The following is a 19,544-nucleotide window of genomic DNA, read 5'->3' on the forward strand; positions in this document are numbered from 1 at the left end:
TAGGCATATATAGCCTGTGTTATGGGTTGCAAGACAACGATATATTTAATACAATATACTTACTTAAGCATACATAAATACATATAAACATACATAAATACATATAAACATCCATGACTCGGAAACAAACATCCATATTCATCATATAAATGCTTGCACCTACCAGGATTCGAACCCGGGACCTCTAGCTGTATATATATATAATATGGATATCCTATCCGAGGTTCTCGAGGGTGCAGTAATTGAATTTGGCATCATTTGTGAAATCCAAGAGGCCACCGCGCAAAATTATTTTTGGGGCTATACGAATGCGTGCTGGTTATAATGATGACCCCAATGCCAAACAACTAAATCTTTCGAAAATTGATGTTGGGACTTAAATCGTTGAAATCAGGAAACCATGCGCTAACGAACACGAAACACTAGAAAACGTGAGTATTTTGATGAGTTCTTCTTCAGTGCATAATATTAATACAACTGCTCAATCTTCATTGAATGATTATGCAAATGAGAATGAAAGTGACGGTTATATTATGGATAACTTAGAAGAAAATGGAGGCATAATGTCTCGTTTACTACATCATAACCTAACTTGTGAATATATATAGCAAATAGTTGGATATTTAGCTGGTTTTGTCGTGAGATCTCTATGTCACCATTTAAAATGCATGGGTTGCATCGACTTGTTAACTTTGAATAGTAAGCGTGGATAGCACAAGTACCACAAATTAGTAAGCTCACGAGATGAAGGTGGAATAATATATGCTTCAAGCAACGTACATGGGGTTTGTAAAGCTGTAGAATTTGTAATATATGTAATATAATCGTTTACATTAAAATATTAGTTAAGTTTTAAGCTTGGTGAAAAATAGTAAACCTTACATTTATCCTAATACTCCTGATACCCCATATCCATCTCAATCTCTCGTACCCTACCTCTGATTAAAAATACTCATTGAAAAGTATTGAAAATAATGAGTTTCACTTCTACCGTGTGTGACTTGCACACACACACGTCTTTTTTTAAATACTTGTTAGCTCTAAGTATTTCAAAAAAATTTCAATAGAATTAAATTAAACACTTTGTTATTGATATTATATATTTTAAAAGGAACAGTGGCATTATTACCACATGCATCATTTGACTCCAAGGTATCCTAACTGGGACGTAATCAATTATATGCAAGTGAGTGTATACAGTTTAATTAGCTTTAATCACGCCATTATTTTTACATCATTTTTCAAAATGTCAGTATGTAGAATCGTTTTTTTCGTAAACTGTTTTTTGAGTTTTAACCAAATCAAACTAAATATAAGTTTGGTCGTCGAGTACCTAGATTAGGTGTCTAGGCTGCAGACAAGATCATCGCTGGAGACATTGTTTGAATATTGTCCACTATACGGGCGATAAGATTAAATTCCGATGGAACAACAAACCATTCTTTACTAATGCTAAGGACGGTTACTTGAATATGAGTTAATTTAAAAAATTTCATTCATTTTTCATTCAAGAATTTGCACAAGGTTTCTCGAAATTCCTTTGGCTTGTCAGTCTGCACCCAATGTTTTGCACCTTCTATAAAGATAACCTCAGCTTGCGGAAAGTATTCTCTAATGCCCGGCAAGTCTTCCTTCCTGAAAATATATTTAGAAATTTTTAAATTCAAAGTATTTATTTAAACAAAACAAATCTTATAACTATATTTACAATACTATGATTACATTCAAATAAAACTATCTATCGGTCATCCATCGAAAAACAGGTCTTCCTCCACGGGTTGGGTGCAAAAAATACCGCATCTTATCCAACTCCACTAAATTACTGTGCAATCTAAAATACTGGGCCATGTTCTATGTCTGGCTGTTGTCAAACGACTCCAAAGTAGGGTCAAAGAAGTAGGTAGCCGCCCAAATGTGAGGTCAACAGAAAGACCAACATAGGCACAAGATCTTTTGGGATTCACGTCGGCGCAATAACTAGTTGTGTGAGACCATATTATGCTAATCGAAATCGTTAACAGAGGTTACGGTACGTGTAACTTGATACGTGAGCCAAGCCATTCATCGTGATGGGCGTTGAAATCGCCAAGAATTACGACCTCTGCGGTGGTGATCTGCTGCTGAGCAGATGCTGTCATTCTCTAAGTTAGCGCCATGGACCTGTACAGGCATACGTAGATTCGCAGATGGTCGTCCCAGTCTACGCGCGGTCAAAGAACAGATAAGTGCTGTCCTTCAAGGTGGTTTGAGCTTCATGCTCTGTTTGCCCCGAGTCAGCAAAGTATGCCCCCGCCCAGGGGCAGACTGGGTATCTACTATAAGGTCCAGGTCCTAATTAAGAGCGCCGAAGGACGAACTCTCCAGGAGTAAACGAACGGCCATTATATTAATACTAACGCTTCCTGTTTTCTAGTACCACGATTAATACACATTTCTTATCAATTTTTTTTTTGATGTTTGGGCGTCAACTCGTAACAGTCTTCGTCATGCTCGTGTCATGTTGCTTGTAGCGGTGACATGGGACCCCCTTCCCTAAAATATGGTTGAGGGAGGCGATGGCTGGCTCATACATCATGCTCGTGAACGGGCGCTACTTGTGGTTTCAAATTCAAATTCAAATATTTTTATTCAAAATAGGATGTGACATCACTTATTGAAAGTCAAAAACTACCACCCATTCCAAAATGAATGCCTCAGACCTGAGAAGAATGGGCGCTACAAACTCAGCGGGCTTTTTTTTTTTCATCGAATAAATATGTTTACAAAGTAGTATTGTACAATTCAACGAATAAAATTAAAAGTATCATTAAGAAGGTCATTTATGTTATAGTAACCTTCATCACACAAACGTTTTTTAACAATTGTTTGAATAACGTATTAATTAATACTTTTGTTTTGAACATTTCTTGGGATCTTGTTGTAAAAGCATATACATCCCACAAAAGACTCACTAACTCGACTTAGCCGAGTATAAGCTTACATCATAAGTTTATTTCTGTTCCTGGTGTTAACATTATGGATATGACAGTTTTTTTTTTTTATGGAATAGGAGGACAAACGAGCGTACGGGTCTCCTGTTGTTAAGTGATCACCGCCGCCCACAATCTCTTGCAACACCAGAGGAATCACAGGAGCGTTGCCGGCCTTTAAGGAAGGTGTACGCGCTTTTTTTGAAGGTACCCATGTCGTATCGTCCCTGAAACACCGCACAAGGAAGCTCATTCCACAGCTTTGTAGTACGTGGAAGAAAGCTCCTTGAAAACCGCACTGTGGAGGACCGCCACACATCCAGATGGTGAGGATGATATCCTAACTTGTGTCGTGTCGTGCGAAGGTCGAATTCGGCGGCAGGAATCAGATTAAACAGCTCTTCGGAACACTCCCCGTGATAAATGCGGTAGAAGACACACAATGAAGCGACGTCTCTACGCAACGCCCCGGGTCCCCGACAATTCGAGCTGCTCTGCGTTGCACGCGGTCAAATGGATCGAGCTGATACTGGGGTGCACCAGACCAGAGATGACAGTAATACTCCATGTGTGGCCGGACCTGCGCTTTGTAGAGCGCTAGTATGTGGGCCGGCTTGAAGTATTGCCGTGCTCTATTAATGATGCCCAGTTTCTTTGAAGCCAATTCAGCTTTGCCTTCCAGATGACCATGAAATTGGCAATCGCTCGAGATTTCGAGACCCAGTATTCCGATCCTAGGCGAGGCTTTGAGGGAAGTGTTGTCGAAGAGCGGTGATACGACAAATGGGGTTTTTTTAGTGGTAAACGCGCAAACTTGAGTCTTCTAGGGGTTAAATTGGACAACATCAATTTTCCCCATTCCGCGACCTTCTCAAGAGAGGACTCGATAGAAGACACAAGTTTCTCCCGACACTGGTCGACGATTTCCCGAGAGAGACCTGCATGGCCCGTGTATATGGCATCACCAGTGCTGTCGTCTGCATAGCAATGAATGTTGGAGGTGTCCAACATATCATTGATATGCAGAAGTTTCTGGCAAATTCGCTTATATGCCTATGAACATACATTACATTATCAAGAAGAAGGAACAATTAAGATGTTAATTTGTTTGAATTTTGCTTTCAATGAGTCGTTAGGTTAGTCGTTAGACCTACTGAACCGATTTGAATAATTATTTTTCTCTTTTTTTCCGAATAATTCTTTCACTGTTGGGTAGCTACATTATCCCCGAGGATTATAGGTAGGGTACATAACATTTTCAAACAAAATTAGGGATCCCTACTAAAAGTCCAATAATGTAACCCAAGATGTAAAAATATGTACGCGAACGACGTCGCGGGGTATCAGCTAGTCGCTTATAAAATGCTCACAGAATACCTTTTTTATTTGAGGTAAGGTATGTGTGGATGATACTGTACTCAATAACTTTTGTATTAATTTACATATTTTACTTTATTGACTTACTAGTGTAAGGCATTGACTATTTTACGTTTGAGTATTTTTGTTGTTTTGTTACATATTATATTGTAATTGAAATAATTTGTAAAACAATGAAAATGTAAATCTTGATTTAAAAGAGTGGCAGTGAGTTTCTTGGTATTTCTTCTTTTTTTATTTTTTTTTATGACAGTAAGGGACGAGACGAGCAGGAAGTTCAGTTGATGGTATTAAATACGCCCGTCCCATTCGCTGAGGATTCTTGAGAACCCCAAAAATTCTGAGCGGCACTATAATTGCGCTCGTCACCTTGGGACACAGGATGTTAAATCTCATTTGCCCAGTAATTTCACTAGCTTCGACGCCCTTCAAATCGAAACACAATAATGCTCACACATTACTGCTTCACAGTATAAATAGGCACCGTTGTGGTACCCATAATCTAGCCGGCATCCTGTGCAAAGGAGCCTCCCACTGGTGGTCTTATTAGCTCAACCCTTTACGAAGTAGCAGTAGATTCAATGAGAAAAAACATATTTAGTTTTGACATTCATAAGTGTCATTTCCGTGACCTAGTGCCTTTTACTGTATGGTATTTGGATCGCTTATGAAGAATGAACGAAATAAATTTGAGTGTGGTCCGCGGTGCGAGAAAGAGATGACGCTCAACAGTCGTTGCATAAGTTTGTACTTATTAAATAATAGTAATTTAAATAAATACAGTTCTTTGAATTACAAATTAAATGTTTGCTTATGTGTTTTCGTAAAACGAGTTATGAACGCACCTCCACTGATGTTTGATCTGACAGAAGCACATAGTACTTTTTTTTTAATTCGTTCTTGCGAACAGGCTATAGCCCGGGCCCTTACTGCCTCGTCTTTAGTATTTTCATTTTCAGTATTTATTTTCAGTACTTATTTTGTTTTTCAAAAAAGTCCAATAAAGTATTCTCATCTCATCTTTCATCAATAAAATTTTCCTTTTCTATATGTTTTCACTATTTTTTGAAAGTTATTAACAACACGATTCACTTTCCTCTAAGGAAGTAGCAACTTTTTTCGAATCGCTCACTTTGACACATAAGCTATCCAGTTTAGGTTGAAATATTACCTCATGGTACGAATGAATGAACGAACTAAATCAGTTTGCGATTCAATTGACATCATTTTTGACATTCAATTGATATCATTGCGATTTAATCAGTTGATTTGACGTCAACCTAAATTAGATAGCTCTAATCACGTCGTGGTACGAAACAGCAAAGAAGTTCATTTTAGGTAGTCAATTGAAACGCAATAAGAGTTCATGGCAGGCCCGCAGGTATGGCGAGGTTACGGCGACAAAGCTCGCTGCAGCGAAACTTATAACAAAATGATGAATGGCATTGTTCTGGATAGCTTCTCTGTACTTTATTGATAATTAGCTTTTAGGTACTTACGCAACATGCTCTGATGAGGCCCCGCAGATAAACAAAGTGGGCCCAAAATATTGACGTCCTTTGAAATAAAGCGGAAAATGTGCTATTTGAGATTCTAATTTATTCATTAACGTCGGAGTATAGGATTTCCAAGCAAATTCTCCTGTGTCTGTCCTGTACAAATTTGAAATTACGTAGATACGCAATTTTTCATCCTGTGTGATGGTTTTTAAGCTATCGTCTGCTAGTTTTCTTGCTTCTGCCATTGTCATACTTGACTTCAAAGGAAGAAAAGCCATACACTTCAAGAGAGCCATCGGAAATGATAAGGCTAGGCGAGTCTTAACAGGGGAAACATCAACCACTATTAAACTGGAAACGAGCTCCGGCTAAAATAAAAATTATATAAACTGACACATATATAATACAGAAAAATAGTTACTAAACACTAAAAAGCTTATTATAAAAGAAAATTAAGATAATTAAAACAAAATCGTTAATAACAATAACTAGTAATTAATATAATAAATAACTAGTAATTAAAAAACATTATAATATAATATATTATAATATTAATGAATTCAGTAGTTACGACAATTGTTACTGGAGCAATAAAAAACGAACAAATAGGTAAACACACGCACACATATACATCCATACAGACTATAAACACTATCGGCCTTACAAATAAAATTGGCATAAAGTTATAACTAATCATAAACCAAGAAAATGCAAAATGTTTACAAATAGACATTTTGCTGACGATTGGTTTATTCGGACGTATAACGTTTCCCGCGTTTATTTGCAAGGCTGCTTGTCATTCGGAAAACTTCAGAATTATCATTGTATTGACAGTGTTGTCAACGATAATGTAAACATTTTGCATATTCTTTGTTTATGCTTAGTTATAACTTTATACCAAGTTTATTTGTAAAGCCGTACATCGTTCATAACATAATATATACATATATATCTATCTATTATATATATAAATAATTAAAAAATATTTATATATATAATTAAGTTGAAAATTCATTATATGTTTTTTTGTTTATATAGAGAGACCTGAAATAGGCTGTTATATGTACACTAATTTTTAAGACTTATTTGTAATATTTATGCTGTTGGTCTTTTCAATAAATAAATAAAAAAAAAATCAATAATTTCTATGTAAGTATGAGCTATGAAATTTATGACCTTCCTTCAATAACTATTTCCATTATTTGTGGTTTAAAAATAAAATTCTGTTAAAATTTTATAATAAGTGTATTTAAAATGTTACACACGAAGATAACCTTTAAGAGTTGATCCAGCAATTTAAATTAAAAATATATGTATAACCAAACAATTTGTTTTTTTTTCTCTCCTCTCGCGTTCCGTGCGAGCGCTCTTACTCTGAGCCAACCATTCGAATGACATAACGTAACCCCTATGCCAGCATAATTAGTGACCCTGCCTACTGGGCTAGGGGTCCCGGGTTCGAATCCCGGTAGGTGCAATCATTTATATTATGATGAATATGAATGTTTGTTTCCGAATCATGACTCGGACTCCAGAGATGACAGCAATACATAGAGTATTGCTGTCCGGCCTATATGGCCGAACCTTCGCTTTGTAGTGCGCTAGAATGTTGGCCGGCTTGAAGTATTGCCGTGCTCTATTAATGACACCCAGCTTCTAATTTGGCTTTGCCCTCCAGATGACCGCGGAATAGGTAATCGCTCGAGATTTCGAGACCCAGTTTCCCATAGTAGGCGAGGCTTTAAGGGAAGTGTTGTCGAAAAGCGTTGATACGACAAATGGGTATTTTTTTAGTGGTAAACGCGATAACTTCTTCTGGGGGTTAAATTGGACAAGGTTCAATTTAGCCCTTTCCACGACCTTCTCAATAGAGGACTCGATAGAAGACACAAGTTTCTCCCGGTGCTGGTCGACGATTTCCCGAGACAGACCTGCATGGTTTGTGTATACGGCATGACCAGTGCTATCATCTGCATAGCAAAGTACTATGTTGGAGATGTCCAACATATCATTGATGTGCAGAAGACACTGTGTAGGAGATAGCCTGTTTTACTTTTCAGGTTTTCGGTATTTGTCAGTATTTCTGATACCTGGTAAAATAGATATTTTACGGCAAGGTAAGCAAATGTCGACATCTTATGCTTAGACCTTAAAAGAAATTGATAACAATACATACAGTTATAATCTATGAAATTGGAAAATTTTAAATCACTGACGAGACTGAGTCTTCAATAAAGTATTTCTTTCTTTAATCCACTGCATTGTTAAGTCAGTTGTTTGCGGAAATCCCGGTAGAACGTCGGCGCTGACTTTACAACTTTTAAGCCCGGATTACAATTGAAACCCCGCCCGGACACTCCCCGGACGACTTCTGAAGTAGGACAAATCCGGGGAAATCCGGACGGATGGCAACCCTAACTTAATACATACATAAATAGATATAAACATACATGTATGTTACATAGTACAGGCCTAGTTTGGGGCAAAGTAATTTTTTTAAGAGTGTGTCAATATTATATATTATTATTGTAAGTCTCGTCAAACTCTCAGCGGAAGAGCGCTCGAACGGAACGCGGGAGGTCACGGGTTGGAATCCCGCATCGTTCATAAATTTTGTTTTCAAATCTAATTTGTGTATTTATAACGAGCTTATACTCACGTCTTCGTCCGCGTACAGACATGACTGAGCACATTGTGCTAAAATTGTTGTTTCCAAAAAACTTTAATAACTTCATATTAAATGAAAGCCTCTATCATTTTTTTATTATTCAATAAACCTCCAGAAGATTGTCTCGGGATGCTTTCACAACAAATTATTTAGTTTTATGGGTAAATAATTATTTATTTATTATCTTGCCCCACATTAAGCATATAGCCTGTGTTATGGGTTGCAAGACAACGATATATTTAAAACAATTTACTTACTAAAACATACATAAATACATTCTGAACATATATTAATACATATAAACATCCATGACTCGGAAACAAACATCAATATTCATCATGTAAATACCAAAAACGTTATACTATAAATCTTTGATGTTGTGAATGTATTTATTAACACAAACAAAGTAATATTCCGAAAAAGAAAAATGTATACACCTAGATTATATTGTGGTCAACGATTGACATCTAAATCAGTTTAGAAGTTAAAAGAGTTTTCTCACAAACAAACAAATTCTCAACCTCAAAAAAACTGTACCGAAGTCTCCAATTCGCAATTTAGAATAACTTCGGTTTGGTACTATTAAGAGAAAACTAAAAACAAAACTTACATAAAGCAGTGATACACCCATAGCAGTAAAACCACCCATGCTGTGTCCAATAACAGAGGCTTTGGGTATTTCTAATTTCCTTAATAGCTTCATCGCGTCATTGGAAGTTTCTATATAAGTTAGCGACTCTGTACGTGGGCTATTACCATGACATCGAGCGTCCACATTAATGACTCTCCTTCCTGTTTCTTTCACGACCTCTTTAGCCACTCCATCCCAGAGAGATCCTGATCCCAACAGAGCATGAAAGGTGACTAAGGGTGGTTTTGAGGGATCCACGTTATGGCTATCGTGTATGTTATAAGCAAGGTCTACGGTCTCAACATTACTGGAATAAAATTTCATATATCTTGGAGATTGTAAATGTTTGTATGATCTGCAGCAATTGTGTAGCTTAAAACTATTCAATAACATTTTTTATTTTTAACTTCAGCGATGCGGGTTTTTGTTTTTGTTTTAATTACAATCTCAGCAAGTTGGTGTTTGTCCAGATCTTCTGAAACAAAAGTATAAGTATTGTGCATAATATATTACGATATAAAATTGACTAATTTTTCATGCAGTCACGGACTAGTAAAAAAATAAGGACTCCATGTCACTTTACTTAATAGTGTAGCACCAAAACAAGCCGATTAACGTGTAAATACATAGCCCCACGCACACACTTACACTACTACAGGCCGTTAGGCGGCCATTATGAGAATTGTCATCTTCTGTGACAGATCAGTTTGCGTCTCAATAAAATATTTTAAAAATGCCGTCGTGCGTTTTTAAAAAGTGTAAAAACGATAACGATATATGATTATTTAAGGGAGAAAAATTGTGTAACTAGTAACCCCCGTAACCGCACACACACTAGCATAACGGTGCTTCACTTGCTAATATCACGGCGCGGAGTCGTTCTTTTTTTACTCGTCCGTGCATGTAGTTAAACTTGTGCGTTGCAATGTCTACAGATAATCACACGCTCACTCACGAATTTAGATAACGTTTAGTAAAACTACATTTGCTTTATAAGTAAGTAATATTTATACAGAATGAATCTAACAGTAGCTTAACTTGTTGGTGAACTTATCCCATAGTTAATTAATTAATTATGCAACGCGTGATCACCGCGCCGACGCACGGATGACGCGCTAATAGCGGGGTGCGGAAGTAGGAAGCGGGATGCTGACAAACGAAATGGGAATAAATTTTACAAATGCGAGGCTCCTTTGTACAGGATGCCGGCTATATTATGGGTACCACAACTGCGCCTATTTCTGCAGTAATGTGTAAACATTACGGCGTTTCGGTCTGAAGGGCGTGTTTACGTGAAATTACTGGGCAAATGAGACTTAACATCTAATGTCTCAAGGTGAATTGCAAGATTGCGAGCGCAATTGTAGTGCCGCTCAGAATTTTCGGGTTATTCAAGAATCCTGATCGGCACTGTATTGTAATGGGCAGGGCGTATCAACTACCATCAGCATAATCACAAAAAAGGCTCGCGGCGCGGTGATGTATCCACATTCCATGCTTCATTTATGGGGAAATACGTTTGAAAGTTATGTGCCAAATACAGACCTAGTTGTCTCCTAAACATATCGTAACCGACCACCAGTGAATGTCCTTCATATTAATATTTTTATTCACTTCATTTCACATTTACTTCAGAAAATTTTGTACCACAACGGCGCCTATTTCTGCCTCGAAGCAGTAATGTTTAAGCATTACTGTGTTTCGGTTTGCAGGGCGCCGTAGCTAGTGAAATTCCTGGGCAAATGAGACTTAACATGTTATATCTTAAGGTGACGAGCGCAATTGTGGGGCCGCTCAGAATTTTTGAGTTTTTCAAGAATCCTGAGCGGCACTGCATTGTAATGGGCAGGGCGTATCAGTTACCATCAGCGGAACGTCCTACTCATCTCGTTCCTTATTTTAATTAAAAAAAAACACAACACGCCATAAGCTGAATGATGTTTTTACAACAACTGTGCCAGGAATGACACGAACCTAATCTAAATAAATCTAAATCTATTTTTAAAAGGCATTCATTTTCTCAAAATTGATTCCTTTAGAATTCTTTTTGATGTCATTTCTAATATACTAGAGACCGACATATTTGCGACGCTTGCTGTCTTCGTCATTGGAAGCAGCGGCCCCAGCACCAACTAATTTCGAAATTAATATAAAAACCTATACAAGGTAACTAAATTAAAAAAGTTGTTAAAACATTTTAAAACTGGAACTCTTTGGTTAAAAGTCATAAAAGGCATTTATTTTCTCAAAATTGATTCCTTAGGATTTCCTTTTGATGTGCTTTCTAATATTCTAGATACTATTATCGCTTCGGAAAGAAATGGCGCTCTGAGAGAGAACAAGCGGCGCAAGAAACTCACCCGGCATTCTTTTTTTTTGCGCTCTTTTCAATATTAATATACAATATTGTACAGTCATTTCTATCGCTATAAAATAATCATAATCTAGTCCCAGGCTGTCCGATCACTTAGATTGTTGCAGTTTACTGTATAACCAACAAATATGAGTCATGATATTTGAAATAAAGTTTATAATTATTATAAATTCAAACAAAAGGAGGTCGGACACTCCTCGGTCGTTAGTAAATCATTATTATTCATATAATAATGAAATATTTATTTTGTTAAAATTTTTCCACTTACAGCAGATCAAAGTGATCTTTATTAATACTGAATTGACTTAATTTGACTGTTGTTTGGAATTGTTAAAAATAAAAGTTGTGTATGTAAGTGTGTTCGTGTTTATAATAAGTTACCGAGTGGCATAAAAAATTTAAATTCTAGATTATTTAAGAATAAGCTATATAGTTGGCTAAATGGTTATAATTTTTATAGTGTTAAGGAATTTATGGAAATGAAATTCTGATATTCATTGTGGTTAAATATTTGTATGCTAGGAATAGTGCTGGCAAAACATGTGAGCTCATTATTATAATATTTTAACACCATTGTATACTATGTTTTTGTAAATAAATATATTATTATTAAAGCAAGAAAGACATGGGGCAATGTAAATCATTTTAGCGTTCTGCATTTCTAGTCATACTAGTCATATCGAGGGCCACGAAATGCCACGCTCCAAGCGAATTCGCCTTGTGCTGCCAGCTGTGCTGCCATGGAAGTTTAGAGAGGAGCGCCTTATGCCATACACGATCAAAGGCCTTCGCTATATCCAGGCTAACTGCCAGGCCTTCCCCCTTGCTTTCAATAGCCGCAGCCCATCTATGTGTTAGGTATACCAGAAGATCACCTGCCGACCGACCATGGCGAAACCCGTATTGTCGGTCGTTGATCAACTGGTGACCCTCTAGGTATACCAAGAGCTGACGGCTAATTATGCTCTCCATGATTTTGGAGAGCAGGGAGATAATAGCAATAGGCCTGTAGTTTGCCGGATCCGAACTGTCTCCTTTTTTTTGGATCGGATGGACAAGGGCTGACTTCCATGAGTCAGGGACTACGCCTTTGGAATAAGAGTGCCGGAATAAACGCGTTAGCACCGGCGTCAACTCAAGGGCACACGTTCTAAGCACGATTGGAGAAATGCCATCCGGCCCGCTCGACTTCCTGACGTCCAACGAAAACAGAGCTCGCCTAACAGTTTTCTGTCTGAACTGTACTTCAGGCATAGAGCTCAGACACCGCGGGATGGTCGGCGGTGTTTTTCCGTTGTCGTCAAGAGTCGAGTTGGAGGCGAAAAGAGCGCACAGGAGATCGGCTTTCTCTTTTGCCGTATGGGCCAGGGTGTCATTCCTCATGTGCAACGGCGGCATGGACGGCTGGCTGAAGTTACCAAGAGCAGCTTTCGACAACGACCAGAACTTGCGTGTTCCGGTCGGGTAACTGGAAAGCTGCTCGCCGATTTTGACGACGTGTTTTGACTTTGCACAGGCGATTTGTCGCTTAAAAAATCTGGAAGCACGGTTGTATTTCCTCTTTAGAACTATGCAGTTCGGATCCTTTGTGCCCAGCGCCGCAACCCAAGTTCGATACGCCTGTTTTTTGCAGTCAGATGCTGCTTTAACTGACGCATCGAACCAGTGCTGTGATCTGCCACCGATCGGTACTACAGAGCTTGGTATAAAAATATCCATGCCCTGTAGTATCACATCGGCTACTGCAACGGCGCAGGCACTAGAATCATCCGAAGGGAAACAAACCCTGCTCCAATTGCCGCTTGAACGCAGCCCATGAGATGATCGGTTTCTGCGTTACCACTATGGGACTTGTAGACACACGCATAGATGCGGACGCGGTTCTCTAAATCTACGCGGAGCCAGAGAGTGGACAGGTCCCAGGTACCCTCAAAATTGCCGAGACGGCGACAGCAGATATCCTCCCTAACGTACACACATACCCCGGCATGAGGCAAAAAATTGTGCTCTATTTTGTACCCGGGGAACGTTAAATATGACGTATCGCTAGGTCGAGATATCTGCGTCTCCGTAAGGAAACACAAGGCCGGCTTCGCCGTCTCAAGGTGGTGGTGGACGGCGTTTAAGTTGGAGTGAATTCCCCTGATATTGCAAAAGTCCACGTTGAGTGTGGAGCGGGGTGCCGTGGTGTTACTGCCTCGTTTGTCCTTGGTCATGCGCGGTACTGTGCCCTCCCCAGAATACGAAGGGCAGCCCGAGCTAGAGTGCTCGGGGAGGGATTCTCCGACTCTGGTAGAGCCGGTACCCTCCTGGGGTACTATCTCTTTAGGGACCGCTTTCATAATCGTTGTTGGGGATGGGGGGGGGGGGGGGAATGGCCTCCGGTCCTCGACACTAACCTATGCGAAACATAGCGGCACTAGGCCGCTACTTCACGCCGGTATTCTGTGCGAGTGTGGTAATTAACCCGGAGGAGTCTGGCCCGATTGTGCTGACGTCAAAAGATGGCTGCGTGACTCGCCCACTTCTGTACTCCGTGTCGCAAATTCATAATATCAGGTGAGAAAAAACAACTACTTTCAATACAATATTCAGTTATTTTTCAAAGCGAAATTTTTACGTGGAATTTCAACGCTTGCTCACTCTGCAAAGAAATGGAGGTCTACCCGTCGGTGGCTAAGCCGCCACAAAACACGTGAGCCGATGGCCTGTCTTATGCCGCCGCGCGTTACCGACGCCAAGTCAACGGGCTCGGGTTACACAATAAAATTTATTGCTTTTGAAGTGTTTTGGCTTGTTTATAAAAACGAACGTCAATGCTTTTATTATTAAACAAGCTAGCGCTTTGTTAGATTACATACACAATAGATACTGCGTAATTTAAACAAATTTCGTTTAATGTAGGCTGTCATGCATTTTTTATGATTTTTTTAGATTTACCTACAGATTACATTTCGATTATTACTAATGAATGTAGTAATTTTTTTAACAAAAACATGCTTCAAAGTTACTAATTAGTCATAGAATATTTACTAAAACATCATAGATAATACAAAAAAGAATTTTTAAATCGACTGCTACAGATAATTTTTACGGCTGACCGCATTTTGACGGCTTGTCGTATTTTACACAGATAAAGTTTTAAAATTAAATATTCTTACTTTTATAGTCTGTTAAATTACTTTTCTTGTGGTATATCGTGTAGCTTGTCTTACTCTTGTGTATATTTAACGAAAAAATATCTGCTACCGTTGTGTGCCAAGCAGACGTACGACGTCTGGTTGGCACTCAACGGTAGTTTTGACTTTGATAGCAGACGTCGGACGTGGCACCTCGAGGGTTACAAAAATCGAAAGACGAAGTTTCGTCCGAAACGAATGAACGACGAACATCGAATTAAATCCTATTACCAAAGTACTTCGGATCCGAATAGTGCGGACGGATTTCGTTTCGGAACCATACGATCATAATAATGTCAAACAACGATAAAGTAAATGTCAAGTGAATTTGGGAATAAGGTAAACGAAAGACAATATGTATCGTCATCACACAAAATCATCGGATCCGAAACATTTTCGTAATAGGATAATATACGATCCGCCAAACAAAATTTAGTATTTCGTTTTTGTTAAATTTTTAGGCCGTTTACGCTACATTCGTGGCCTTGCTTTTGGCGCGAAGTGGCGTCTCAAGCGTGCCGTTAGTTTCGTGGCCGAACCGATAGAGCAACTCAGGTTACTGACCGGAAGACGGTGGGTCGTGTTGATTGACCCCGTTATTTATAATAGTCTGCTAACTTAAAGCATTGCCAATTTTCTCTCTCTGTCTTCTTCTATTGACCTAAGAATGAGAAAAAACACTCCTTAGCGGCTGTTTAAAGTTAGCGGACCATTATGAATAAGGGGGTTATGCTTCTACTGTATGTAAACTTGAACTAGAACTAAACACTGTGCTACAACTTAAAAGTCACACTATCATTTGCCCGAAAATTTACTTAAAAAATCTTTCAATTAATATACCAACTGAAATCATGTATAGCAAACTAGCTATGCATGATTTCAGATTCTAAACTAGCAAAAAATAAATGATAAGTTAAACATAAAAATAACTATAATATTCAATACCAGTGGGAGGCTCCCTTGCACAGGATGCCGCCTAGATTATCGGTACCACAACGTCGCCTATTTCTGCCGTGAAGCAGTAATGTGTAATAATAATATTACTATGTTTCGGTCTAAAGGGCGCCGTAGCTAATGAAATTACCAGTAATTTAAAGTAAAGTAGATATTAAGTCTGCTTTGCCTGGGCAAAGGAGACTTAACTTAATATCTTACGTCTCAAAGTGACTAGCGCAATTGTAGTGCCTCTCAGAATTTTTGGTCTTTTCAGGGATCCTGAGCACTACATTGTAATGGGCAGAGCTTATCAATTACCATCAGCTGAACATCCTGCTCATCTCATCCATTTTTATAAAAAAAAACAATATTCATATTATAAACCTAATGTTATATTAACATGAAATAATAATATATTGTAATTATAAATTAAATAATAAATAATTATAAATTAATTAAAATAATATGAAAAATTTATTGAAGTAGGCGTGTTACTTTGCGGAAATCCATAATTATACAAATGATTTAAGTTTTCTTTAGTGTTAATTCCGCCAATATTTGTTTTTCAACAATTCGACACATGTTTCGCCTCTGCACGAGGCATCCTCAGAACGTGTTGTCTCGCCAAAATGTGGCACGAGACCAGTCTCAATTGTTTAAAAACAAATATTGAATTAACACTAAAAAAAACTTAAATCGTTTGTATAATATAATATGTAGGTATGTACTTAAAAGCACCAACTGCAATATGTTGCATACAAAATTAATTTTTTACTTTTTAGTAACCTTGTATTTATAATAAATGCATTAATGAAGGTAGATTTGTTTTGTATTTTTACATAGTAATAGTAGCTTAACTACATGATCACCGCACGTGAAATACATAACATAAAACCAGTATCTGTGTAACGACACGACGTGTGTGAATGACACGACTTATTTCATTTTATTTAATAGGGTTCCGTAGCCAAATGGCAAAAAATTCGTCATGTCTGTCTGTCTGTCCGTCCGTATGTCACAGCCACTTTTTTCCGAAACTATAAGAACTATACTGTTGAAACTGGGTATGTAGATGTATTCTGTGAACCGCTTTAAGATTTACATACAATAATAGAAGAAAAAAACAATTGAAACTCGATTTTTTTTTTGCGTCAAACCCATACGTAGGGATATCTATGGATAGGTCTTCAAAAATGATATCGAGGTTTCTAATATATTTTTTTTTCTAAATTATATAGTTTGCGCGCGAAATAGTTCCAAAATGGTAAAATGCCCCCCCCCCCCCCCTCACGTAACTTTTTAAGTAAAAGAATGATAAAACTAAAAAAAATACAAGATGTAACAGTACCATGCTAACTTCCACCGAATATTGGTTTAAATGACATCTAAGTTGTTTTTTTATACGTCATAAATAACTTAATTTAACAAAATACACTATTATTAGAACATCGATCAAAGTAACAACGAACTAAAAGAACTTTTATATTAGGTACCTTCAAAAAATGCGCGTACACCTTCCTTAAAGGCCGGCAACGCTTCTGTGATTCCTCTGGTGTTGCAAGAGAATGTGGGCGGCGGTGATCACTTAACACCAGGTGACCCGAACCCTCGTTTGTCCTCCTATTCTATTATTACATATTATTTTTAAGATAATATAATATATATAATATAATTATGTAACTTCAGCTAGCTTAAAATAAGTATCGTAATTAATATAAATCACGATGTATTTAAAAATAAGTAATTATTTTTATTTAAACCATGTAAAAGTGCTTTTTGAGAGACCAATTTACAGAGTTAAAGATTTAAATTTTGAAAACTTCAACAGGTCAAATGGGGCGGTATTTTGACAGATGTTAATAATAACAAAAACCTTAAAACCTCCACACATACATATGCTTATATATAAGAGATTACAGAATTATAATAATAATTACTAATTACAATCTAATATGCTTATGTGGAATCAATATCAAATCAAATCAAATCAAAATCACTTTATTCATGTATGTCACGGACGTGACACTTATGAATGTCAAAAAAAAATCTTATTGAATCTACTGCTACTTCGTAAAGGGTTGAGCTAATGAGAATAAGTAGCAAGAAACACATTGCCACTCTTTTAAATCAAGATTTACATTTTCATCGTTTTACAAATCATTTCAATTACAATATAATATGTAAAGTGATGCAATAAACTGACAAAATATTAATTAAGCATAAAAACTTAACATAACACCATGAAGAAGTAAGTACTTACGAATATTTTATTTGTAACTTTCCTCCACATCCGTTTAGGCCTGCGAACTTATCATATTTAACCTTAAAGCCGATGGACTCAGCCTTACCATTAACAAAATTATTAATATTATGATTCAGATGTTGAAAACATTTTTTTTCCTTAGAATCGTTTTAAGATATGTGCGCAAAACACCGAGTTTGGTAAACAACTAACTTCAGAGCATACATTTACGATCATTAACAAATTATTCTTAATGCTGTTTAGTAACACATTTTTAGTGATGGTGTTAATATAATTATTAGACCGGTTATATATGCTTTAGTAGGGATTTTTCTCTAGCAGTACGTTTGACTATTGACAACCTTTTTCTCAAGGTCTCGCACAGATTAAGGAAAAATTATTAACTAACTATTTCTTGTATGACAAGTTTGATGGGTGAACGTACTGGTAAAAGTAAAAATACCATTTGATACAACCATAAACTGGTTGTATAAATTATGACGACCTGTATAGCCGAGTGGTCAGCGATCCCACCTACTAGAGCTAGAGGTCCCGGGTTCGAATCCCGGTAGGTGCAAGCATTTATATGATGAATATGGATGTTTGTTTCCGAGTCATGGATGTTTAAATGTATTTATGTATGTTTATAAGAATTTATGTATGTTTAATTAAGTATATTGTATTAAATATATCACTGTCTTGTAACCCATAACAGAGGCTATATATGCTTAACTTGGGGCAAGATAATTTGTGTAAAATGTGTGTCAATATTATTATGACATTAAATTATGACACAGTAACTAATTGTTTTATGAAGAAAAGAACTTCATGAATGAAGAATGATTTATTTAAATATTATTTTAAGCTTTTTCGTTACCATTCCTATATTACGCATGTTTGAGATGATATTTTTGTAAGAGTTTTTTGATTTACATTTCCGATTATGGCCATTAAGGATAGTCAAATCGACAAAAATTAATAGTACAATTAAAGCGATAAGGAGTTTATAAGGCGGGACAATAAAAAAAAAGTTTAAAAAATCTTGAGTCATTGTAAATTTCTCGTGAAATTCTGATCGTAGACTAAGAGATGTTATTTACGAAGACATCGGCTCAGGCTCCGGAAGTTGCATTCCACGTTCCCAATTTTTTTTTATGACAGTAAGGAACGAGACGAGCAGGACGTTCAGCTGATGGCAATTGATACGCTGTGCCCATAACAATGCAATGCCGCTCATTATTCTTGAAAAACCCTAAAATTTCCGAGCGGCACTACAACTGCGCTCGTCACATCGCATTTGCCCAGTAATTTCACTAGCTACAGCGCCCTTCAGACCGAAACACAGTAATGCTTACATAATACTGCTTCACGGCAGAAATAGGCGCCGTTGTGGTACCCATAATCTAGCCGGCATCCTGTGCAAAGCAGCCTCTTGTTAACTGGTATTTTTTTCCTATTTAAGTAAAAGTTTTTTAAATTTTGGCTCAGCAGGTTTTATGGTATAGATTTATGTGTGGTGTATCTAGATTAGCTTGTACATACGAGCTATGGGTGTGAATTGAAATAAAACATTGAAACAATATTTTTTTTATGGAATAGGAGGACAAACGAGCGTACGGGTCACCTGGTGTTAAGTGATCACCGCATCACAAGAGAATCACAAGAGCGT

At 37.3% G+C, this 19,544-nt stretch overlaps 1 protein-coding gene across 2 annotated transcripts; it reads right to left on the reverse strand.

Annotated features, from left to right (window-relative positions):
- Positions 1-1,195: 1,195 nt before the first annotated feature.
- LOC126967784 (protein ABHD11-like) lies at positions 1,196-18,064 on the reverse strand. 2 transcript variants are annotated; one of them, XM_050812480.1, is made up of 4 exons: positions 17,894-18,064; positions 9,124-9,616; positions 5,846-6,213; positions 1,196-1,635 (listed from the first exon to the last, which is right to left on the reverse strand). In XM_050812480.1, the coding sequence occupies exons 2-4, from the start codon at positions 9,535-9,537 to the stop codon at positions 1,497-1,499; spliced, it is 921 nt and encodes a 306-aa protein (XP_050668437.1). In that variant the 5' UTR covers positions 9,538-9,616; positions 17,894-18,064; the 3' UTR covers positions 1,196-1,496. The 2 variants fall into 2 exon arrangements, with proteins under 2 accessions (XP_050668437.1, XP_050668436.1); XM_050812479.1 differs by having other exon boundaries at positions 9,124-9,619.
- Between the last annotated feature and the right edge of the window lie 1,480 nt (positions 18,065-19,544).

This window comes from Leptidea sinapis, chromosome 13, assembly GCF_905404315.1.
Source record: "Leptidea sinapis chromosome 13, ilLepSina1.1, whole genome shotgun sequence".
Classification (NCBI taxonomy): Eukaryota; Metazoa; Arthropoda; class Insecta; order Lepidoptera; family Pieridae; genus Leptidea; species Leptidea sinapis.

Coding starts and splice junctions, on each gene's coding strand:
- LOC126967784 (XM_050812480.1), bottom strand. CDS start 9,537: ATGTTATTGAATAGTTTTAAGCTACACAATTGCTGCAGATCATACAAA. Junction 6,214..9,123: donor TGGGTGTATCACTGCTTTAT/GTAAGTTTTGTT, acceptor TTTTTATTTTAG/CCGGAGCTCGTTTCCAGTTT. Junction 1,636..5,845: donor GCCTCATCAGAGCATGTTGC/GTAAGTACCTAA, acceptor ATATATTTTCAG/GAAGGAAGACTTGCCGGGCA.